The sequence below is a fragment of the Strigops habroptila genome, chromosome 14 (assembly GCF_004027225.2).
Source record: "Strigops habroptila isolate Jane chromosome 14, bStrHab1.2.pri, whole genome shotgun sequence".
NCBI classification, from domain to species: Eukaryota; Metazoa; Chordata; class Aves; order Psittaciformes; family Psittacidae; genus Strigops; species Strigops habroptila.
Window position 1 is genome coordinate 3,387,339 of NC_044290.2, and position 25,170 is coordinate 3,412,508.

At 49.2% G+C, this 25,170-nt stretch overlaps 1 protein-coding gene across 3 annotated transcripts in view; it reads left to right on the forward strand.

Moving 5' to 3' along the window:
• The window catches only part of SEC14L1 (SEC14 like lipid binding 1), a 43,085-nt gene extending 31,365 nt beyond the window's left edge, over window positions 1–11,720 (forward strand). For all 3 annotated transcript variants that reach the window (XM_030506073.1, XM_030506072.1, XM_030506074.1), the window contains 8 exons: window positions 1,292–1,380; window positions 2,356–2,426; window positions 4,058–4,229; window positions 4,545–4,679; window positions 6,363–6,497; window positions 6,948–7,199; window positions 8,250–8,428; window positions 8,993–11,720. In XM_030506073.1, the coding sequence (XP_030361933.1) occupies window positions 1,292–1,380; window positions 2,356–2,426; window positions 4,058–4,229; window positions 4,545–4,679; window positions 6,363–6,497; window positions 6,948–7,199; window positions 8,250–8,428; window positions 8,993–9,098 (1,139 nt within the window). In that variant the 3' untranslated portion in view covers window positions 9,099–11,720. The remainder of the gene's footprint in view (window positions 1–1,291; window positions 1,381–2,355; window positions 2,427–4,057; window positions 4,230–4,544; window positions 4,680–6,362; window positions 6,498–6,947; window positions 7,200–8,249; window positions 8,429–8,992) is intronic.
• Window positions 11,721–25,170: the final 13,450 nt, after the last annotated feature.

Below are 25,170 nucleotides of genomic sequence, written 5' to 3' on the forward strand. Positions count from 1 at the left end.
GCAGTTTAGGTTATTTGGGGGGTTTTAATATCTTGACAGTTTCTTTCCTTGTGTTCCAAAGGATTTAATGATAATTTGATACTCCTGTTTGCATTTATTGAAGGGAAGTGAAGCTGAACAGACAACAGGACTCTGCAGTTTAGGTTATTGGGGGGTTTTATATCTTGACAGTTTCTTTCCTTGTGTCCCAAAGGACTTAATGATAATTTGATACTCCTGTTTGCATTTATTGAAGGGAAGTGAAGCTGAACAGACAACAGGACTTCAGGGAGGTTTTTAGATATATAAAAAATATAGATGTATTTTTTTATATATATATATATATATAAAAAAGCTCTTACTTTTTGTTATTTTATTTTTGTGTCCTAGCATATTCAGTTCTATAAGTTGGTGATTATTTAGCTTATGTACTAGAATAGATGAAGCAAACCTTACAAAATGCATCACAGCTTGGGAGGATGGAAGCCGTTTCAGACAACGAGCTCCTCTTATGAAGATCCAGGAATGCAGGCTTGGATTCTCAGATTCAGCCAATGCAGTTGTTAAGCTTAATGCCTTAGTATCCTGGAAGAGCATTGGGATGCCCCAGTATGCAGCAAAAGTGAAGAGGCAAGGCTTTGAACGCAGAGGGTCCGTCTGAAGCTGATCCCTGGAACAGAGTCTGTTCTTACCAGGCTTAGCCTGCAGAAGTGAGGCTGTTTGCCAGTTCTGCAGAATGTGTAATGACATAGCTGAAAAGTGTGACTCCAGCAAGTGCTGCAGAAAGCAAGTCCCTTGGTTAACACTTTATTTTCTCAGCTCCCAGCACTCAGTGCTGCTGCTTTTCCAGAAAGGTTGCTGTAAGCTATCCAGAGCAGTATCGCATCGTACACGATGCAAGGCTTGCTGCTTGGTGCAACTCTTCACCTGTGCTCATGGACTAAGCTTTTCCTTTATCTTGGCTGTCCTGGAAGCTAATTATAGTCCTCTGTCTTTCACTGTGTATACCAAGATCTTGTGTGTACTAGTGTACTTGTTGAAGTCCTTTGAAAGTGCCTTGCTGATAGGGGAGCTATTTTTGCATCAAGATGTCTCCATTAAACCTTTGCAGTTCATTTACAGGCAATCTTTTGGTGTAGCTGGACAGGGTAAAACTTGTGTTGTCATCTGCTCCAGGTTCTCCTTCTTCCAGCTGGACTACAGAGTTTGAATGGATTATGGCTTATTTCCTTTTGGACTTTTAGCATAAAACTAGCTCACTCGCTGTTGCTGTAATAAGGGATGTGTTGATGTATTTGTTCCTGTTATTCAGATGGTCGCCCGCTGTATGTGCTGCGATTGGGACAGATGGATACCAAAGGCTTAGTGCGAGCTCTTGGGGAAGAGGCCTTGCTGCGCTACGTAAGTGTTTTTGGAGCCAACAAGTTGCTAACAATGTGGTATTTTCATTTAGAAATTTCTTCCTTTGCCAAAACGTTCATCACACTGGATATTTTGATGTACTCTCTGGCTGTCTGTTTTTGGTTTCAATACATCTGAAAGCTCCTGGTAGCTGATCTTGTGCATTCTTTCCAACTGCGAACTGATGGCAGAAGGGCATAGTTCTTGGCAGCTCCCTTAGTTATTGGTTAGCATTTTCACAGATTCTTCTGCAGTTGTGCAGTGCTTTGAACTTCAATCCCTGCATTTGTACAGAAGACAAAATGCCATGCTCAGATTTTGCCAAGCCTATGCTCCGAGGATAAGAATAACTTATTCTTAAAGAAAAAGTACTTGCCTGTAATTTTGCCTGCTCTAAAGGCATCACTCAGGCTCTGTTATTGTGGATCTGCTCAGTTTCCAAGCGAGGAGATGGCAGAATTCCAGGTTTGCAATGATTTTTTTTGTTGTTGTTGTTGTTGTTGACTCCTAAGAACGACAGTCATGGCCATAATAACCACTAGAAGATGGGGCTGGATTTTACTTTTTCTCTTCCGGTGGCATTTCCAGGCATATACTATATTTTGTTTGTTTGCCCTACTTCTGTTTCAAGACTATTTTCTACAGCTTAAAAAGAGGCTTGAATTTCTGAGTAAATAAAAAATCAGTGCTTAAAGGGGCAGAAGTGTATGGAGACTTGTTGTCTGTATCACCCCTGGGGCTCAGTTTTCAGGAGGATCTTGTTTCTATTTTACTGCATTTCTGGAAAAGTACATTTATTTTTCAGAAAGATCAAACAGTGGGGTAAATGTAGTGATTTCTCGTTCGTTCTTTGCCGAGGAAAAAGCTGGTTGAGTTTGTAGTTTTAATTATGCTTTAGATATAAACCTTTTCTTTTTACTTTATCCCACCTACTGAGTTTAAGACAGTCTTCTTTAAACATGTCTTCTTGTATAGGTTCTTTCAATAAATGAAGAAGGACTGAGGCGATGTGAGGAGAATACAAAAGTATTTGGCAGGCCAATAAGGTAAAATGAAACAAGTGGATCTGCTCTTTGGGAATTACCTGGTTTCACGGGGGGTATGGGGAACATGAGGCAACGTGATCATGCTGAGCAAAGGTTATTAAGTGGAACAAGAGCAGGCTGTGTGTCTCACAGGCAGGTACAAGCACAGTTACAGTTAACTGAGAGCCTCCCCAGTTACCACTAGAGTGGACCTGCATGGCCAAGCCTAAAGGAAACACACATCTGCTCCAGCAGTCTTGGTATCATGCTCATAAGGGTTCTACAGGAGGGGTGTTTATGCTCCTGCTCTCTTCTGTTGTCATACATCTGCAAAGCAATGCAGCCTAACTCCCATTTCTCTTTTTTTGGGGGGATTTTATAGACAGACATTGTTACAGGCTGCCAAAAAGTTCAGGCCATGATAATATCGTGGATAACCTTTCCAGTAGTTTCAAGTATTGTTTTCATGTTACTTGTTCATCCATAGTCCATGCCAAGGCTCATTACACTCGGTTCTTGTTTGCATTCTCCATTTGTTCTATGTGGTTGCTCAATTCTTGATCCAAGGTAAGGTCATGAGGCACCTTGTGGAACCTGGGGTCTAGTTTTCCAAATACTGGCACAACGTCATGTGAAGTTCAGTCAGAAATGTCTTGTTATCCCATCTTCAGGTCATTGTAGGGGTCACTTACATAAGTGTTAACTGCGTAATGGTTTTAAGGGTGTGGAATGAATGCAGGACTGGCCCTAAAAAGAAACAGTGTTTCTTGGATTCTTTTCCATTTCTGACTCCTTCCCTTACCCTGTAAAAGTTCAGGGATGTGTGGTATGCCTGCTTATCTTGTCCCTGGTAAAGAACTTGCTGTCCTAGCTCTCGGTGGGAGGTCAAATCCAAGTGATGGGTTTCGTGTGTGGAAGTGTGAAATAATGCTGCCCACTGGATCTCCATTTGTAGAAGTAATCCTAAAGGACTACTTACCAAACATTTGAAGTGAAACGAAGGGTTTACTGTTTCATAGAAGCCATAATTTAATGGATGCTAGCTGGTACGGCACAGAGGTGGATCTTGAATCCATGCCCAGGGCAAGACCTGAACTTGGAAAGTAACTAAAGAATGTGCTGAAGCTCAGTATTTAGCATAAGAACATATCTCTTCCTATAGGAAAAGCTTCTTTCCCTGAGACCTGACAACAGAGTTAGCTTTGACATGTAATGGCACTATTACTGTACCATGTTGGTAGGAAATCTGCACTGTGAAAGTTAAATTGCCTCATTGCAGCAGCACGGCCACTTAATTGATTTCCCAGTAAAAGCAACGGTTTAACATTTGGGCTGGCTGTTGACAGTATCTTTTTTGGCTTTATCTTAACCTTCACCTGGAGTCTGAAGTGTCTCTGGGGGAATACGTGTATTGTGCAAAGTGATCGTTGCACAGACTCTGTAACCATGCTTGGCGTGCTCTTAAGATGTTTCTCTTTGGAGGAGCTTAAACTCCAGTGTCTACAGGTAGTACAAAACAAGGAGGTAAAATAGAAGACACCAAAACATACAATGGGATCCACACATTTCAGTACATTGGACATTTGCAGAAGAAAAGAGAATTTTGATGCTATTGAGGTTTTTCTTTTCACTTTTGTCTTTCTCACATTCAGCTCCTGGACCTGTCTAGTAGATCTGGAAGGTTTGAACATGCGGCATTTATGGAGACCTGGTGTCAAAGCCTTGCTAAGAATCATTGAGGTGGTTGAAGCTAATTACCCCGAGACTTTGGGTCGTCTTCTTATCCTAAGAGCACCTCGAGTATTCCCAGTTCTTTGGACACTGGTATGTTGGTAATTCAGGGTATTCCTCAGCTCTGTCAGTACACCGCTACACACTTGTTTGTAAGAGCACTTTAGAGATCAGGCTTTATAAGCAGGAATGTTACCAGTTGGAAACATCTCTATAGGATTCCTGGGGTGGGTTAAAAAACACTACCTAAGAACTTGCTTATGTAGTCAGTTAATTTAGCTTCATTGTAGTGTGAACTTTATGTAAAGAGGATGGCAACAATCAAACTGATTCCTTCAAATTTGATTCCTCAAATTGATTTGAGAAAAATGTGGGCAACTGATCTATTCTGTTTTGCTTTCTTCATAGGTTAGTCCATTCATTGATGACAACACTAGAAAGAAATTCCTTATTTATGCTGGAAATGACTACCAGGGTCCTGGGGGACTGCTGGATTACATCGATAAAGAAATCATCCCTGATTTTCTTGGTGGAGAGTGCATGGTATGAATATAAACTAGTGTATATAGCAACTTATTTGTGGGGTTTATTATTTTTCCCCTGCATTCCTTTAAACAAAGAAGCCTTGAAGCACAGGATGATTCCTAATATAGGTTGGAGGCAGGGACTGTGATATAGGATTTCCAGGTTTAGTGTTCTCTTCTGGATCCACAGCGAATATCAGATAACTTACCAAAATAGCCAAGGTTAAAAGCCATAGTCTCTGTTACCTGTCAGGTTCAAGCAGATGTGGCAGCACAACACTGAGCAAGAGCTGTCACCATCAGAAGAGTCTGTGTCACCCGAAAGAACTAATCCATACCATAAGGAGCCCAAGGAAATACATGGCACACCTGCTAGCAGGGCTTAACAAACAGCCAGAACTCAGCCCACAGCAAACTAAAACCCTTGCTTTACTCCAAGATACTGTAATTTCTCAGTCCCTTGTCATGTGCCTTAATAGCTGTTCCCTGCCTACACTATGGGTGTCACTTGAATCTGTCATTTTAACGTCTCAATGATACTGTAAGGTTTGTTTTCTCTGTAATGTTTCTGACAGCACAGGCCCGCTGATGTGGTTGAGGTGTAGGAGGGCAGCTTGGGCATTTTCTGGAGCCTCTGTCACAGTAACACTTAAGTGACTTTTTTCCTGAACTCAGCTGTGTTAAATTATAATTTCAGGCTTGCTTTTTAAGCCCCTGTATACTTTTTTTAGGTTAATTTCTGTACCATTCTTGAAAATTCATCTGGGTCTGTTCAAATACAGTATCAAATTATAAGGAAGTACTGTTACATGTGATGGAGCAGTGTGTGTTTATCTCCAGTAGGCTGGTTTTTGCTGCAGCAGTAGTTTTCAGTGGAGAGAGTTTGTGCTATCTAATTTGAAGCTCAAGAAGCTGGCAAAATCCACTGCTTAAGTAAGAAAAGGTGAATGTTACCAGACAGCAAATTGCTACAATACTTCTTGTCAGTCACAGAAAATTACAGTCTCTTTTCTTTACTTGTGGATATTTGAACAAAAATGACTTCTCAGAGATCCTTTCAATTCTCTATTATAATGCAGTTCTCAAACACTTCTGTGAGACCTATTTCTGATCAGATAGTTGTCTAACTTCATTACTAGAGGTATTTTAAAGAGAAGATTACTTAGGAAGTTGTGTAATCAGTTCTAGTACGGAGCTGTTACAGTTGTAACTTCAAAACTGTTACCTTCCTGAGTGCATTATCCTTTTTCCTGTTTGGGAACTACCTGCATCTCCCCCCCATCCTTCAATTTAGCTACCCCAGTTCTTTCAGGTTTGTGTAAGCTACAGTTTATAGACTGAGCCCCTGTTGCCACTTTCCTCAGGATTCTTAAGTGGCTCACATCTATCTTAGGTATAGGGCAGTATGAGTGATAACTATAGCATTGACACAGTTATTTTCTGTGGTGGTGGCTGTTGTGCATATACAAGGTCTGTTCCCCTGGTGTCTAATTCTGCAAACTCACCTAAACCAGCTCATTGTGAAATATATGTATGTGTGATGTACAAGCTATAGAATTACTTTCAAACTCTGTTCATGTCTCATCCTTCAGAGTACTTGCTGAAGGTGAGTTTTTGTTTCTGAAGCTAGCAGGCAGAGTGTGTGACAGGGTGTGGATGTACAGAGGGGGGGATACTTTATAATGGCTGTTTATGCTTTCAGTGTGAAGTGCCAGAGGGTGGGCTGGTTCCCAAGTCCCTCTATCGGACAGCAGAAGAGTTGGAAAATGAAGACATAAAGCTTTGGACTGAAACAATCTACCAGTCTGCAAGTGTCTTCAAAGGAGCTCCACATGAGGTATGGCTGCAGCCTACCCTTTTCTTTCATCTCAACCCTCTGCTCTGGACTCTTTCTTGGCCTGAAAATGGTTTCAAACTTACTTATTTAGTTGCCAAGCTTCTACCTTGTTCTGTAGTTCTGGTACATAATGATGCTTTAGTAGCTGAAGTTTGTGACCATTCCTTGGATCATCTTCTTGCCATATAGAGAATATGTCTGGTTTTCATTCCATTCAAATATCCTTCTAAGCAAAGATAAACGATATCCTCAGAAGCTACTTGAGAGCTTCTGGGAGTCGTATGTTAAAATAAATACACTCCATCAGGAGAGAATTTGTACCTATAATGCCTTTCTAATAGTTGAAACTAAGCCCAGCAACAAAAACCTCTGTTCTTTGTCTTCTTTTCTGGTAGGAGCTTGTCTTTACTGAGCAAATTGCTATTGTCTAATATGACTCTTCTGTCTCAGGTTCTCATTCAGATTGTGGATGCCTCATCTGTCATCACATGGGATTTTGACGTGTGCAAGGGCGACATTGTTTTTAATATCTTTCATTCCAAGAGAGCCCCACAGCCTCCTAAAAAGGACTCTCTGGGAGCTCACAGTATTACTTCTCCTGGTGGGAACAACGTCCAGTTGATAGACAAAGTCTGGCAGTTGGGCTGTGATTACAGTATGGTGGAGTCTCCCCTTATCTGCAAAGAAGGGGAGAGTGTGCAGGTGAGACCACTGAATCCTCAGATGGGAGCAGGTGGAGGCCAGCTCCAAAGCGACACATTCTAATTCACAATCATTATTGATGACTGAGTGGTGATTCAGCTCCAGGCTGTCTGCTTGCTTTTGGCTGACATTTCAGCTTCTGTTCCTAGCTGCATGCTGCAGGGAATGGGGATAGTATTTACATGGGATCTGCTGTGAGGGGAGGTTACATCAGTCCAGTAGTGACTGAGATTGATCAGCAAGGACCATAGGGAAATCACCTAGGATGAAGTGCTCATCCTGAAAGCAGCAAGACATGCTGTGTGCTGTAATTTTGACCATTATTTGCTGAAGCAAACAGTCTGTGTTTGAAGAATATCGTAGTCTCTTACCACAGTAATGGGAGAAGTGTGGAAATTAAGACTTAGCTTCTGTGTGTTTGTCCCTCTAATAGGTACCGTAAGAAGCTCCCTGTGGCCAAGGTTCCTGATTATTTTTTTCACGGCATTTGCAACCTATCCTTTAATTACCAAATTTGATGTTACATGCAGCATGTTTGCAATCACACTCTGCCACTGCTATTCCTTTTAACTTGAAGTAAGAGTTGAAGTACCTTTGAAAAAGCTGTTCCTTAAGTCATCTAATTGGAAGTGTTTCAACTGCAAATATGGGCAGTGACCTCTTGAACTGTAGTTTCTCTTTCTGTGAGTCAGGAGCTCACTGCCCTTCTCACAGTCTCGAAGGACAGCCATTAATGAAAATAAGTGGAAAAAAAATGGGTATTGTTTTAAACAAGAATTTGTCCTTTCGGTGTATTTAAATCCTAACCCCTTGATTCTGGCAAAAAAAAGCAGGAGGAACCTCTGGCATTGTGTCATAACTTTTATAAGCATATGCTGTGTGGGGAGAGTTGACCAGCACTGCCAGTTGGCTGAGGAGCTGAAATACTGGCATTGAGGGAAAAATTAGGGGCATCCAGGCAGTTTTTCTAAGCTTGGAAAAGAAGTTTCAAGCCTAAAAATATTGGTGTTGACAAAGTTAATTATTCATTCTTGCTGTGGCTGCTTCCAGGGATCACACGTGACCAGGTGGCCTGGCTTCTATATCCTCCAGTGGAAATTTCATAGCATGCCTGCCTGTGCTACAACCAACCTGCCTCGTGTGGATGATGTATTAGCATCTCTACAGGTCTCCTCTCACAAGTGTAAAGTGATGTACTATACAGAAGTAATAGGATCTGAAGATTTCAGGTATGTATGGGCAAGGTTCATGAAGGTCAGGTAATGTCAAACCTTTGTGATACTTTGATGATGAAGCCGCTGTCAAGTTCACTTAAATACATGTAAATTGTGAGGATTTGTGTTTTCTTAGGCCTCAAAAACCAAACCCCCCAAAACCAGCAAATAAATTCAACCATTACTGGCACTGGGGGCAACTAATGTATAAAAGGGGTTAATTAGTTATCTGCTTATAATCATCTCTGGTCACTTTGCTATTGTGTGAATTGTTGGGCTTGGCAGGTTGCCATGTAGAAATGGGTGCAACTCGAAATGGAGTTGAGCCAGTTCAGTTCCCTGCCAGTAGATCTGTTTGACTGAAACTTATTCTCAGTCTCTTCGAATAGCATCTTTTTTTTGCAAGGTGTTTGGTGTCCCCATTATCTTATGTGTAAGGGAGAAAAGCTTTTGAGTATCTGCCCCAAAACTCTTACTTGCTTTTTATTCAGTGTGCAAACAAACCCGGTGTAGATCCATAGCAGAAATCAAAATCTTTGTATGTTCGGAAGCTTAAAACTGCTTTGGTTTTTATTGCAGGGGATCTATGACCAGCCTTGAATCAAGCCACAGTGGATTCTCCCAGCTCAGTGCTGCCACCACCTCTTCTAGCCAGTCCCATTCCAGCTCCATGATTTCCAGGTAGTGCCACAACAGATGAAAAGCAAATGGATGAGATGGCTGGACCCTCGCCTGTGGCAGCTGACTGCAATACACCATATTCAACTGGCAATTGCGCAAAAAAACCCCCACCCCCTAAAGCCTTTTATAGATAGTAAAGTAGCTGTTTGAATTTTAAACTCAGTGGTTTTGGTCTTTGTTAGTTCCAACAGCTAGTCTCTTAAGTTTAACCCTTTTTCCTAACTCAGCCATAATACTTTTGCAAGTATGCTTGCACAAATCCTAACTCTGAACACAAGGGCTCTCACTGAAAGGAAGAATAACCAGTGCATCAGTTAAGAATAATTTTTAACTGTGTAAATGTTTAAAAAAGAAAAAACCCTACCAAAAATGCTCTGTAGTGCATTAGAGATCAACTGCAAGTCTCCTGTCAGGACATTGCTTGCCATCTTAAGAAATCCCCTGTGGTCTTCCAGTGCTGCAAACTGTTCTCCCATTGCCACCAAGTGATGTCCGAGACAAAGAAAAGCAGTTGCTGGATACTTGACTTTGTGAGTCCGTTTTTTTCAAAGCATGGCCACAGAGCTGTGGCCAGGCTGTAAACACTAATACCTTTTGTATGAGCACAATTTTGGGGAATCTTGAGCTCTGGGTCTTGATGGGTTAAAGCAATTCATACTTTCCTTGGGTTTGTGCTTGAAGCACTGTGGAGAGAGAGGCAGAGAGCAGGCTCTCCCTCACTGTGTCACGCTGGGCTGATCCTGATTTGTTCCCAGCTCGGTGCTGGAGCTTCACTCCACTTCCTTAGTATACTCCACGTGAATTGATTTTACTGAGACTCTGTTGTTATCCAGAATTTATGCAAAGCTTAAGCTTGCTTCTTAAATCAGTCCAAAGGAGGTATGGCTTACATCCTTCCTGTCCACTTTCCAATCCTTCTAGCCTCCCATCCTTCCCTGTGCATGTTAGAAATAGGGGCTTGAGTTCTGAGCAGCAGAAGCTTTGCCATAGGCAGGGAGCACAGCGATCTTCACTCTGAGTGATGCAGCAGGAGGTGCTCTAAGCAGTGCCTGCTCAACCATTTTCACTGCCAGAGGGGAATTGCCATTTTCAGTTTTGTCCCCATTCTACCCAGGCCCAAGCAATCCTACTTGAGCTCTTTTTGTTAGTCTGTTCAGGTATCCTTCCACTTCGAGCCCTCTCTCCCACACACAGCAAAAGGCACAAAAGCCTGAAGAGCTGAGCGAAGAGCTGTCATTAGACAACTACAGAGCATACGTGGCAGTGAGGCAGAGAAGATTTCAGTCTGAAATGCAGCAGGATTTGCATAAGTTAGACCCTGCTTAGTCTTTCCTCACCCTTTTAGAGCTAAACTATCCATCCAGGCAAAAGGAGCTACTGTCGTGGCTGCAGTCCCTGATAGGAAGCCGGAGAGGCGCTCTCAAATCTTGAGGAGGCAGCATTAAGTGGTGGCTAAGTGGTAGAGGAGCTTGTGGAGGTGTTGCACTTTCAGAGCAGAACTTGCTTAAGATACTGGATGCCCTGCCTGAGGAAAGCTGGTTCTGAACTCAGTATAAACCTTGTTTTATGACTGCAAAGTTTCTGAGAAGCCGGTGACTAACCTCTGAGAGCACCTCTCCTGTGGACCAATTCTGGCTGTGGCTGACATGCAAGTGTTTTAATAACAGGTTTAGAGGTGCTGAGAGGCCAGTCTCCTTAAAGTGAACCAAACTCAGCTATTTTGGGCTTAGAAATTGAAGATGGAGATTAAACTGTTACTTAGGCTGCCATAAGTGTGCTGTTGTGTGAGACAAGCCACCACTTTGGTGTCAAGCACCCCTCCAGCCAGTGCCTGCAGAGCAGGCAACCGTGAGTTGTGGCTTCTGGGCTGCTCATACGAGCTGTCTGCCTAGGAGGAACCTGAAGAGGTGCCTTGATTCTTGCCATGCAGGAACCAGTATTCCCAGGCACAGGAAAGCCAGCACAGCAGGAGGCACAGGGAGGTTAATTAACTTAATGACACTCATGGCTCTTTGCAAATGCCACTTTCCATTTACTGGGCTGCAAGGGTTGAAGATGGTCCCGTTTCTTTCTTTCTTTCTCCCTCTCTCTCTCTCTCTCAGATGGCGATTTTGCTGACAACTGTAAAGAAACTGCTTCCTTCAACACTCCACATCTGTCCAGAGGTGTCTGGCTTTGTAGACCTTTTTGAGTTGCAGTCACTTTTCAAGTCTGAAGATCTAGATTTTGTTTTGCACTTGAGCTGGCTCAAAAGTGGCACTTTGGGGTTTTCCTGCTGTTCATCTTAACATCTTTTAGAGCTCAAAGCACATGACAGCACAAACAGCTGGGGAGATAAAATTCCACAAAAACAATAGTTCATTCTCCTCTAAGCAAAGTGCTGTGGCAATATGACTTGATTGCTGCAGTCTAATTAATTTCCCATACCCTGGTCTGTGTGATATTACTGCTCTTCCTCCTTCTCCCCACCAATGACTCTTCTGTTGGCTCTTTTCCCCTCTGTTGGCATCAGTGTCCCCTCTGCACTCTCCTGTCTGTACTCATGAACTGCATATCAAATCCTGTAAATGTTTTGTATACATAATACCTCATTCTTGGTAATAAAATACAGATAGTCTTTAAAAGATTTTTTTATCGTTATCAATAAATGTGAACTGTTTGGAGAAAAAAAAAGGGTCAACTTCTTTTTCATCCATCTGATGCAGAGCTTCCAGGTTATTTAATGTGCTGAATTTGAGTCTGCCAGAGCTGCTTTGGGGCAGTGCTGTTACGGGACCACTGAGGAGAAGCTTCAGCAAAGCTCTCTGTCTTGAGGAGTAGAAACCTGAGCTGGTACTGGTACAAGGAATATGGTTTTAGAAGGAAAACGGCCTCTGCTGGTCACTTCCTTGTCACATAACAAAATCCTTGTCTTCCCCACAGCGCATGGGATGTTTTACTAGTCTGTGAATGCACAACAGGAACAAAACGCTGTGCTGAAAAGGTCTTCAGGTGGCCCCAAAAAGAAAATGGCTGTTTGCATGGATGATATAATGACTTGCTGGTTGCAGCAGCAGCCATTGTGGTGTGTATTGTGTGTATTACCTGAAAGGCTTGCATTGGCCAGCTTAGCACAGCCAGGGTACAGGTAAACGTCTCTGTTACCCCTCTGCAGCCTGAACCAGCCAGTGCAATAACTGTTTTCTTTTTCCACCAACTTATTTCTTTAGAAGTGGCCCTGTCACGTGCTTTCTGGTGGAATCAGGAGCTGCCTGCATCCCTAGGCTGAGCACGTGCTGTCTTGGGAAAACCTGAGTGGTCTTAGCACAGGCACAGCTAGCCAAGCCATAGAACTGCTGGTAAATCCTGGTCTTTCCAGCCAGGCTGAGCTCCACAGGCCCTGCCTTGCTGGAGTGATGAAAAGCTCTCCCTGACCCAGCTTCAGTGTGCGCTTGAGCCCAGAACCACCCCCCCTGTGCTGGGCTGCACCCCCAGAGTGCGAGCAGCAGGACAGGGAGGGGATCCTGCCCCTCTGCTGCGCTCTGGGGAGACCCCCCCTGCAGTCCTGATCCAGCTCTGGGGCAACAGCACAAGAGGGACGTGGAGCTGCTGGAGCGAGGCCAGAGGAGGCCCCGGAGCTGCTGCGAGGGCTGGAGCAGCTCTGCTCTGGAGCCAGGCTGAGAGAGCTGGGCTGGGGCAGCCCGGAGAAGAGAAGGCTCCTGAAGGGGAGACCTTAGAGCAGCTCCAGTGCCTAAAGGGGCTCCAGGAAACCTGGAGAGGGGCTTTGGACAAGGGCCTGTAGGGACAGGACAAGGGGAATGGCTTTAACCTGCCAGAGGGGAGATTGAGATGAGCTCTTAGGCAGAAGCTCTTCCCTGTGAGGGTGCTGAGGCGCTGGCATAGGGTGCCCAGAGAAGCTGTGGCTGCCCCATCCCTGGCAGTGTTCAAGGCCAGGTTGGACACAGGGGCTTGGAGCAACCTGCTCTAGTGAAAGGTGTCCCTGCCCATGGGAGGAGGTTGGAGCTGGATGAGCCTTAAAGTCCCCCCAGCCCAAACCATTCTATGGTGCTTGGTGAGAGCTGCTCTGTTCCCGGGTGCAGCATGGGCTTGGTAAGAGGATGACTCTTTAAAGGTGAGCCTTTAACCTAAGCAGTTAGTTTGTGGACGCAGCTGCTGTGGATATTAACCATGCTGCAAAGGTTCTAAAATGACAATCTTTAACTGTGGCCACAGAGGCCTGTCAGCAGGACCAGATGGCTGCCTGACCTACTTCAAGTTTGAACGTGTGGGCAAGGTTTTTGTGCCAGCCCATAATTATCATGGACCGGCTCACTGGCACTCAGGATGTTACTAAAGACAAAAGCCCTTGAAAAGGCATCACACAAGGAGGTGGCTTTTGCTGTCTGGCTGTGCTGGGCCCAGGGGGGAAGCTGCCTTCACCAGCCAATGCTCCTCTCTTGAATTGGAACTGGTAATGAGATAAGGTCTGAGGCTCTTCGTTCTGAGCTGAGCAGGTGACAACAGTGCTGGCCAGCGCTGCTGCATCACACAGCTCCCCTGGGGAAGGCATTGCTCTGGTTGAACCCTCTGCTTTGGTTTTGAGGGGGGTTTGGTGGGTGCCATGGTGCTGAGCTAGGGCGCAAGCTTTGCTAAACCAGTGTCTGGGGGAGCCCAGCTTTGCAGGCAGCCTCTGTACCTCCAAATACACCATCCGGCGCTGCTGGGGAGTTAAGGCACAAACCCCACCAGCCCAAGCCCAGCATATAAAAGGGTTTAAAGGTTGGACTTGCTCCTAAAGTTTCCAACCGAGTTGATTCTACTATTCTACAAAACCCAGGAACCGCGGGCAAAGGGCTGGGGCGATGGATGGGGGTCCGGGGCCGTGCTGCTGCCCCAGGGGACAGGGCACTGGAGGTGCCTGCAGCACAGCCTGTCCCAGAGGAACCCCACTAGATGGTGCCAGCAGCTCACGTATGGTCACGGCCACCCTGCCGTGTCCCACTCATGTCCCTACTGCCAGGATGCGGTGTGGGGCTGGGGCTGTCCTGAGCCCCCTCGGGCTCTGCTGTCTCACCATCCGGAGCGCCGGTCCATACTGGGGGACCCCAGGGCAGCAGGACTGGTCATCGCCCACCGCCATGGACAGATCCTCACCCTGTGCCCTGCACAAGCCCCAAACCACCCTGCCCCCGACGAGAGGATGCTCGGCTGTCCTTCGAGCATCAGCTTGTCTTTTGTTTTGCTCTCCTGATATTTGGAATCTTCCGAAACAGTCATTATCTCACAGGGGTCATGAGAAAGTTAATCAATATTGGAGAAACCCCATTGGAGCTGGTGGGAGAAATCCTGTAGAAGGGAAAAAACACTCTGCTCATTGCTGTGGCCTCAGTAAGAATTAGCTCATGAGCCGTAACCAAACAGTTCAGATTAATTATGTGCAGGACACCCCCAGGGAAAGGGAGGTGAAAGAGGAGGAACAGCACGGTTAGTAAGATGGGAGCTGAAAATACATCATTGCTCCTCACAAGAGCATCTTAAACCGACCCAGGGTGGGTATCAGCCAGGGCCATCACACTGTGTTTGTAGTAAAACATGGTGTCCCTCTCACCCCATGGGACTGTAGGTGTGAGCACCGATACTGGTTCCACTCTGGAGCTTTGGGGGACACAGGGGCCCTGGCAGGAGCCACCATAGACCCTCTGCAGCTCTCCAGCGCCACCCAGTCTATCTCCATTAGTGGCCACAAGCTGAAAAGGGCAGGAACAAGGTAAATGCATAAAATCCCTCTTCTGAGTCTGCCTGTGCTTGTGGGCATTCACCCCCAAAGACATTTGCAGGGCAGGACTTGCTCCTCTCCCCATAGCTGGCACCAGCACTGCGAGGTCCTGCCCAGGGGCTTTACCAGGTCACTGCATCCCCCTTTGGAGCTTTTGCTATTTCCTCCAGCCACGGGAGAGGACAAACAGCTCCGGCTGCCCCGATCACGGCCCCTCGTGAACCCATCTGCGGCTGCAGAGGCCACGGGTCTGTAAATACAGCTGATAATTGCTCCTGCTCCAGCGGATTTCCCTGAAATCCCTCCCTGTCGCTGATGGATGTTTCATAACAGCTCCCAGAAACCTTCTCCCATCACAGACTGTGCCAGCAGAGCATCGCGGGGCTCACTTTTGTCCCAGGTGCGTGGTGCAGCCCCTGCCCTGCTGCTCCTGCCCTCCTAAAGCTGCCAGCTCACTGCCACAGGGGGTAAGGGCTGCCCAGGACAAGGTTTCTAGGCTGAGCTGTGGCGATGCCATGTGGCCACCAGCATCAGCCCTACCCCATCCTGCCCACCCTGGACTCAACGCCCTGTGTGGAGCCAACACAGCTTGATTGGGCTGGCCCTGCAGGGCCACAGCACCCATCAGCATCCAGACCAGAGCCAAGCAAAGCAGCCAGAGCATATTTTTCTTACTGGACATGGGTGACTTCAGGATGCAAGCTCCTGGGGCAGCTTTGGCCTTAGAGAGAGGCCAGCTGGAGATGGAGTCTCTGCAGGGAAAATCCTCCACAGGGTTTTTGCTAACAGACCCTGTTTTCCTGGGCGAGGGAAGGCCTTGTCTCTCCATCAGCCTCTCCGTACCATCTGCGTCCTCCTCCCCAGAGCTCAGGGTTTGGGCTCTGCAGAACTCGCTGGTGCTGGCTTGCCTGCAGTAGCTGCAGGAGCAATTGTGTGGCCCATTCTCTGTTAGGGCATGTTAGGGGCCAGCTCTCTGTCGAGATCGGCCGGGAGATGGGTCATCAGCAACCCCAGACAACCAGCAGCCCTAAACTAAGGAGGAAACAGCAGGCTAGGAAACCACGTAAGGGAGACCATTGGGGATGAAGAGAAAGACAATGGGCAACTGAAATGTCATCTGGCACAACCTCCCCCAGGAGACCATGGGGACCCCTGGGCAGGCAGGGATGGATGGGATGGAGCAGACAGGCCCTTAGGGCTCTGAGTCAGGCCACCAACGTCAAGCTGCCAGCTCCTGCAACGCTGGAGCCCTGAGAGCCCCCATGGCGGATGGGAGATGCTGCTGGGATCAGTGCTCACTGGAAGAGGTTTTGGGAAAGACGCTGCAAGCAGGGACCTGGGAGCTGCAACCCAGCAGGGGAAGGTAGAGCAAAGCACAGAGCTGCTGCTGCCCTCATCCCACAAGGTGCAGGCTCCTGGTTCAGGGAGGGCAAAGTCACAAATGTCAGCTGGTCTGCAGCTCCGTGGCAAGCGCTGCCCAAATAAAAGCTGTTTTCAGCCCTGGAGCAAGTGCTGGGCTGAGGGCAGAGGGACACCGGGGCTGAACAAGTGCCAGGCTGCAGCAGGGTGCTCAGTAGCAAGTTTAAAGCCCCTGACAATGGGAGTGCTTCTCCTCACCTCTTTACAAGAAGGTTTGTAGGGACGTTTCTCAATGCCTTCTAAACTGCAGGCTCAGGCACCATCAGCCCTCCCTGTTCAGAGCAGTCCTCGCCAGTCCCCCCCTCAAGCTCCCAAGCTGTGCTGGGTGGGAGAGGAAAGAAGCCAAGCCTGCAAGCATCAGCTCCGCACAGTGCCTGCATCGTGTCTCATATGGAAAAATAAATATGAGGTGGGGAGAAAAAGAAAGGGACTGGGCTTTACAAGCCAAGTTTATAAGCCAGGATGGAGCAGGCAGCAGCTCCAAGTGCCTAGAAGCTGTTGGGAGGACATCCCCGCAGCCCATCCTCAGCATAGGGTTTTACCCTCCCTTTGCTCAGCACCATGGCTTTGCAAACACGATTTCCTTTTGCAAACACTATGCACAAACACAGCCATACGTGTGCAACCACACTCATCATCACACAGCCCTGAAAGACCCTTTTACCTGAGCCCACCAGAGCAGATGCCAGCACTTGTCCCAGGCTCACCAGCACTGGGGCACACATACTGTGCTATCTGGAGCGTGACACAGCAGCAATCCAAGTTTTTGAGGGAGCAGGGCCAGAGAAATGCCAAACACATCTGGCTGTATCTGGTCGCCCCGCACCACTGGCGCTGGTCATGTGAATCTGGGACAAGCCCTTGCCTTTGTTTTCTCCTGTTTGGGCATCACGAGTGTCCTGGGCTTTGTAGGACAGCAGCTCGGGAACAGTAACTCACCGTAGGGTTATTTTGTCTTCATGCTAAACTCTTCCCCGAGATGTCAGCTGCCAGAACGTGTCATTTCTGCTTCACAGTTCTCCCTTAGCATTCTGTGGACGTGACAGAGTGACAAGAAACAGCATCCTTGAAGGAAGGGCTCAATCTGGATGGTTCTTCTCTAACAAGCAAGTGTGGCTGGGCTGAGCTGGTCACTTGGGGTGACTCTGACGGGGCCAGACATGTCCATGGAGGTGGCTGTGGTGGTGGGGACATGCTGTGAGAAGCAGCCTCATTCACTGGAGGTGCTCCTGAGTCCAAAGGCAAGACACAGGCCGTTATGCCTCTGCCAAGTGTGGTGGGATGCTGCCTGCCCACCCCTGGGTTCTCTCATCGCGCTGGGAAATGGGAGGTTACTGGAGCTAACTGGGTTGCTGCTCTCCCTGCACTGGGCAGGCAGGAATGGCAGAGCTGGCAGGGCTTTTGGGAATGAGATGGTGGGGGGGTTCTGCCTGCGGTGGCTGCAGGTACATGTGCTCATGGGCTCCTTCTCCCCATCCATACTGGGCAGATGCTTCACCAGTGTGAGCCTGCCTACAGAGAGCTGCAGCCCTCACCACAGCCCCTATTGCTCTGGGGCAGGGTGTAGGGCAAGGGCTGGTTAAATAAACACACTTTTGTCTTACCCCTGAGCTTGCAGCAGCCCAAAGCCCCCTTCCCTGCGCTCAGGCAGGATCAGCCCCAGTCTCACTGCTTTTAAAGAAAGGTTTAAAGTGCAGGTCAAGAGGATCACTCCCTTCTGGATATCCAGTCCTCTGATAACAGCAAAGGCTTGTGCTCTTGTCAAGCACCACAGGAGGGATGCTGCAGAGCCCAGCCCACAAACTGCCCTTGTTCCTGCTTTGCTTCAGAGGCTCAGCTCTAGGCCCCTTGTGCCCCCGCTGGGCTGGCTGGAGAGCAGGGAAGGGATGTGAGTTGGATAATTAATTGCACAGATTAACTCGTACTTGTCAGCGGCCACAGTGCAAGTAAGATGGGTCTGAGCACCGAGGTGTCCCCAGGGAGGCCAATGTGCATCTGCAGGACACCTCAGGCACAGCACTGCACGGCATTCAGGCGCACCTCAGAGGCATTTGGTTGCACTCCTTCCTTTCCCTGCTGGACCTCAGGCTGGAGAAGACTCTGTGCAGGGTGAGCAGTGTCCCTGCTGCAGCCCGGGTGGACAGTTGGCAATCTGCAGCTTTTGCACTTTTATTTTCACCTTCCAAGCACGTGAGCAGGGAACGCAGTGGTGCTTTGCCTTCCTTGACTCAGTTTACCCTGTACAACAAAATCCCACTTCTCTTCCCCATGCAGAGGATTTTAGCAGTCCTTGAGGATGGAGCCGAGGCACTGGGGCTGTGGATTAAAGGCTGGGACTTTTTTCCTTCCCACGTCCTTGCTGTGAAATGAGGAGGCACTTGGCCAGCATCAGCACCACAAACCCCATCCATCAGCTCTGATTAAACATGGACAATTGTTTTGAACGTTATTGGAAGGGAAGGAGAGGAACACATGAGCACACACACAGGTCACTGCACAGGGAAAACAAAGCCACTCGGTTGGTGCAGAAGGTTCTGCCTGCCCCACAGGGTGAGCATGGCCCTGTTTGGGAGATGTAAAGAGGTCGACAGATCCTGGTGTGATATCAGCATCTCTTCCCAGTGCCACTGGAGTTACACTGGCCTTGATGAGACCTGATTTTGAGCATAAAGCAACTGAACCAGGTATCTTACCACTGCCAGCTTCTCTCTGCTCCACACTGTTGCTGGAAGAGGCTGATGGAAGTGAAGCGCATGTCATTCCCCGTCTTCAAAGCCATCAAAGAACCACAGAGCTCTGCTCAAGCGCTCGGGAGCAGCTATGATGCCAGGACATGCCTGGCAGCTGTGCCCCCCAGCCCTGTGGGGAAGAGGAGCCCTGAGACCCTGTCTCACCACCAGACCCCCAAGTCAGCTCATGCAGTGTCCCCTGCCCTTCACTACCTCTTGCAAATGGGCTTTTGGGGTCTTTGTCTTTTATCCCCAGCACTCCTCCTGGCTTTGCAGTCTCTGTCCCACTGGTGACAGTCCCCAACCCCTCTGCTCACCCAGTCACCCCATTAACCACCAGGAGAGGGGCCTTTTCTTGGTCTCAGCTGGTTTACAGTTGGCTAGGAGGTTCTGCAAACCAGACCCATAGCAAGAGTCATTCTTTGGGGTAGGGCAGAGCCCCACCACAGCAGACAGCGAGGGGAAGGTGCCATTTCACAGCTCCCCAACACCAGTTTGCTTCCTTCAAAATAGAACTTGGGGAAACCAAGAGAGCTCAAGGGCTGGGTGGATGCCAAATCTCAGAGAGCAACAAAGGAGCTGGGTATGGAGGAGCTCAGCACAACGGTGGCCCCACGCCGAAGAACGGGATCTGCTGCTGCTGATAGCCACCGACAGGAAATATGTGTTAGAAATGAGGTGCCCTGACAGGCTGTGGTTGTGCTGCAGCCCCGGGCACTGTCTGCAGAGCCCAGACAGTGGCGGCTCCAGCAGCGCTGTCAGGAGCTCTTACAGTGACACCGGCTCCAGGACAGCCGGGGACGGGGATGGCGTGTGGGGAGCAGGAGGAGGTGTTCTCCTCCAAACCCAAGAGAGGCAGAAGAAGAGGTTTGGGGGGAGCCAGAGCAGGACTGGGGCAGGGAACATGCAGCCCACACTGTGGGACCCGACACATTAAGGGGGAACATCTGCAGAATGAATAAAAACCTCATGTTTTTCCCACCTTGTGTTTTGGCTGATCCATTCTTTGCACATGCCCTGGAAAGGAAGGAGCAGTCTGACCATAAAGGTGGCTATAGCAAAAATCAGCCCAGTTCAGGGACAGCACTGAGGTCACTTTTGCCCTGTGAAATAAAGGTTTATTTTGTTATTTGAGGACAAGTGGTCACTGGGGAAATGGTAGAGGACTGTGTAGTGAAAGCCCAAGGAGTTAAGGCCATACAGTAAGCAGGGAATGGACTTTCATGGGCAGTGACAGGCAGCATCCCTGGAGGGTGTTTACAGCATGACATTTCCATGCACTCTGACAGAAACAACCAAAAAAAGCAGTTGGTTTTCAGGGCGTTGTGTCACGTCTGCCTCTGCACAGGGCATGATGAGAGCACTGCTAGCACCAGGACACGGTCAGGGGAGGGGAGGCTGCAAGCGCTGCTCAGTGACAGGACCGGAGCCCGGGTGGTGGGGTCTGAGGCACGACATGGCGATGGCTGCTGCCTGGGGGAGAGGGGCCATGTCCCCAGCCTGAGCTGCCGGAGCACCCGGGATGGGTGAAGACAGGAGAGGGGTTGGTCTGGCTCCATGGCAAGCTGGAGGGGTGCTCCTTGTGCTCCCATCTCCCGAGCCTGGCGTCACAGGCATCTCCTGCCAGTGCCAGACCCTGCTGCACCCAACCTTGTCCTAATGCAGTGGAGCTGCTGAAGAGCCGTTTCCCTTCTGACACTGCCATGAGAAGCCATATATCTGCTCCTGGCTCCCCGAAGCCCTTTAGTCATCCCTCAGAGGTGCCAGGCTTTCTCTGAGCTTCAGAGTAGCTCCTCTCTTCACTTCACAATGAAGTTTTTTGGACAATGGCAGGACCCTACGCTGTATTTCAGGAATGTTCTTACCTAATCCTGCCATTTTCTCCTGGAAATACCTTGTCCATGCATGCTAGGATGTGTATCAGTAATCACTATCAGGTACACCCCTGCCAGTCCTGCCCTGGCTAATGCTGTTCCACCTTGTACCATTCCTTTTCATGCCTCTTTCACATTCAGTCTCACTGCTCTGTCAGCATCTCTGTCCCTCCCATCCACATCCTGAACCCAGGACAACAAGACCCGTCTTGACTTGGGGCTTTCATGACTACGTTAGCATCAGCCACACAGCCAAGGGCACGCACTGAACCTGGACTGATGTATTTATTTGCAGTGGCCAAAGGTTAACAGAATGAGGACGGTCACAGCACCCTCCCTGTCCCCAGCTATTGCCTTTGTGCCTGCAGCCTGGCGTGGAGGAAGCTCAGCCCCACGTGGAAGAGGTCAAAGCTCAGCCCCATGTGGAAGAGGCTCAGCCCCACTCAGAGCAGCATGTGGGAAACCAGCTGCCCAATGTACCTTATAACACTCCAAAGTTGTAACACCTCAAAGTGGAGCAATGCTAATACGAAACCATATTCTTGTGTCTTCAGAGTTAAGGCATGTGCCAGGGTTGAGCTTGATGCCACCGTAATGGGCAAAGCCAGGCAGAGCCAGGCACTGGGAACACTGGGACCATGGGGTGGGCTGGAGCCCTGCTCCTGCAAGGCCCTTCAGAGCTGCAGGACATATGTCTGAGACTCCCACATCACACATTTCATCTCCTAATGACCTGAGAGCATGGCCACAGAGCATGTCACCACCGTGTTACCTGAGGAAAAGCCATGTCGATGGCCCAAAGAGAGGCGAGCTTTGTTCTCCAGCTAATAATCTCCACCAGGGCAAGATAAGAGATGCTACAGAGACTCATCCAAGCCCCAGAACAGCTGCACTAAATCCCTTTAGTCCTCAGCAAGACATTTGTTTACAGGGAGACTAGATTTTATTACTTGGCCTTGTCTAGTACAGGCTGTTCATGGGCTCCTGCCCACCCCTCCGCGGCGCTGGTGCTGGTCCCTTGGTCCCCTCAGAGCAGGGGCCACAGCAGAGAACAGGGGCTTGGGTCAAGGTTATCAAACCTGAGGTGTCGTCTTTTGCTTGGAAAAGGTGGGTTTTGTGGAGAAGGCGTGAGCTGGGGAGTGCCTGTGCCAGGATCAGCTTCCCCTTGCCCCCGTGCCCAGGACTGGCTGCTGTGGGTGACACTGGGGCTGAGCACCCTCACCGAGGGCTGCACAGGTGATACTGGTTTCCATGAGCACAGCTGTGGGTTGGATCAGCCCCAACCCTAAGGAAGATCCCATACACTTGGCCAGGGCATGCCACGAGGATGCCCTTGGTCCTCCTGAAGTGGTTGGTGACGCCAGCAGGGATCTCCTCCTCTCCCTCCTCCACCAGCAATGGAAGACCCCAAATCAATCCCTGCTCTCCTCCCCTCTCCCCACTGATGCCCAGTGCAGGGCTATGGGCAAACCTCAGCCCCCGCCTTTTGCAACCAGCTCCTGCAACCTTGCCATTGTAATGGCCTTTGCCATCAACCCCACCTTGCCCTGGGGTTCACCATGCAGCAGGGAGGCAGTGGGGCAGGAGCCAGGGTTACTGTGGCCGTCTCCAGGGCTGATCACCCTCATCTGCCCCCCAAAACAGAGCCAAGCCACAGGTTTTCCCTGCTTGGGGTGGCACGTACCCCGTGGTGGCCTCATCAGTGCTGGGAACAGGATCCACCCGGCGACATGCTGTTCCAGACAGTGGCCCCGCGTATGGATGATCCATCTATGCATTGGGAGGGCTGCAGCTCCCCTAAAGTGGGGGTGGAAGCTGTAAGGTTCAGATTTCTCCCCTCACCTGCCTCTAAATCAAAGGACATTCAGATTTAATCTCCGGGAAAGGTTTAACCCTCTCCTGCGTGGCTGGGTGTCCCCAGGTGAGGACCTGCCTGTCCAACCTCTGATACAGGCAGTGGGGCAGCCCTCTCCTTCCCACTCCCGTTTTTGCCTAGTCTCCTATCCAGGGTTCATTCCATATGGGAGAAGTGATGCTTCACCCCTGGCCCCTGCCTGTGGTGGTGAGCAGCTGGGGACATGGTCTCAGTGGGGTTTCTCATTACTGGCTGCTTCCTGCTCACCTTCTCAGCTGAACACCAGCAAGCCCTGCTGCAAACGCAGCCGCTCTCACGTACACCATGAATTTAACCATGGGCTGAAACAGGAGGCAGAGGCACAAGCAGGTGGGGTGGGGTGGAAGCATCCTGTTGACATGGGCTGCCTCTGTGTCCTGTTATGTGGTGCTGGGGCACCAGGCACCCCACTGCACCCACGTATCAGCAGCTCCATCAGCCCCCAGAAGCTGGCCCAGACTCATGGAAAAGTGTCACAATGCTGAGAACTCTTTGCTACCACATTCATAATGATGCTTGACTGCCTGTGAGCAATGGGCAAGGCACATGCTCCCACCAGCCAGGAAAGCGTTTCCCTCCATGTCACTGGGTTACTGGGGCACCACGTAAGGGACTGGAGCAATGCCCAGCACCCGCTGCTCCTTGGAGAACATTACTCCATCCCCTCTGAACCGTGACAACTGAGATAGCTGCTCCCCAAAACCACATCCAGAAGCAGCACAGGCTGTTCCTCAAGTTTGCAATTGTCTCAATGAGGCATATCCTGGTGCTGCAGTGGAGCCAGGTCTGGCAGCAGAGCTGGGCAGCACTTGGTGGGAAAGGTTCCTGTGCTCTTTTGGCTTCCACTCTCACACAACCATTTAAAGGCACTAAACATAAGGCTTGCCAGTGAAATAAAAGTGAATGTTTGGAAAAGATGCTGCAAAACTTGGCAGAACATTAAAACCTGGTTTGGGGATAGCTCCATCAGCTGGTTCAGCAGCATGGGCTGGTTCAGGAGAAATACAGGCACCATGGTGTACCACGTCGCAGGATGCACAGAGCAATGGGAGGGAAGAGTGTTACTTGTACAGAACCCAGTTTCTCCCTTAATAGGTGTTGCTGACTTTTTCCAGGAGCAGGGGTCCAACGTCCTCCTCTGCCCCATCCCTGCTTCTGCTGCTGCTCCCCAGTGCTTCCATGGTGGGAAGCAGCACTGTGCACACCATTTTTCAGCATTCTGTCCCAAACTGCCCCATCCTGGCTGCTGAAGGCTGCCCAGCCCGCTTAGGCAGGAGCTGGCCGGTATTTCAAGCTCAGCTCATGGCTCTGTCTGAGCCCTGGCACTGACTGGGGCCTTGGGGACCATCCTTCACTTCCTCCAGGGTATCTCACCACTCCGTGGTTGATGGCTTTGGGGTAAGGATGACCAAGAACCCTTTTGTACACCTCCAAGCGCCCTTTGCTCCAAACCTGCCTGTGAACGCCGGGTGTGGGGCTCCACCTGCCCCAGACCCACACCAGCTTGTCCGTGCCCCATCCCAGCTCCTGCCCACCACTGCTGTCATCCCCTCATCCTTCCCTCACTGCCTGCACCCCTCCCTGCCAGCAGCTCAGGGCTCCCTTGCCCGCAGGTCACTGACTCTCTCCCTCCCTCCTCAGGCCGTCACCGTCCCTCTCCTGCAGGCACAGAGCCCAGGGCACCACGCTCCAGTCCCCACGGGTGCAGCACATGCCCTCAGTGCAGGATCCAACTCTCCACCCCCATTACTGAACCCCACATAGATCCTGGCTGCTCCCACAGCCCTGCTGAAGCCGGAGCCATCTCAGCTCCGCTCACCATCTGATGCACAGCTAAGGGATGCAGAGCTTTGCTGTAGGACTCAGCCATGAGTGTCCCCAGCTCCCCGTGTCCATCAAGGGCCTGCGAGTCTTTCCCTGGGGGAAACACAGGCTGAAATAATTATTTTTGAATAATCTCTGACCCGAGCTGGCCAAGTCTTCCTTGAAAAATAGTTTTTAGAGACATCATTCTGGGTACAAAAGGCTGCAGTGGAAAACAAGTCAATGCATTCATCCTTCCCCGATTTCTTCCCTTCTTTGCACACAGTCCCTCTGTGCTTTGCTTTCCCTGCTGTCAGTGGACAGAAGCTAATAGGGAACGAGATATTCATGCAAAAGGCCTTTGGAAATATTCATTGCTCATCTCTTAACAAGATTACCCCTGAAATCCTCCATTGCTCTGAGGGAGATTTAAAACCTTTCAGGCTCTCGGTAACCATAGCAGCACAGATGTGAAAAGGAAGGGGAGACAACTGATGTGAAAAATCACTGGGGACGTACAGTCAGGCTGCGTGCAGCTGCAGCATCAAGCTGCTTCTCTGCAACACACTTCTTCTTTGTCTCACAGGGCCAGGGCTGGCTCT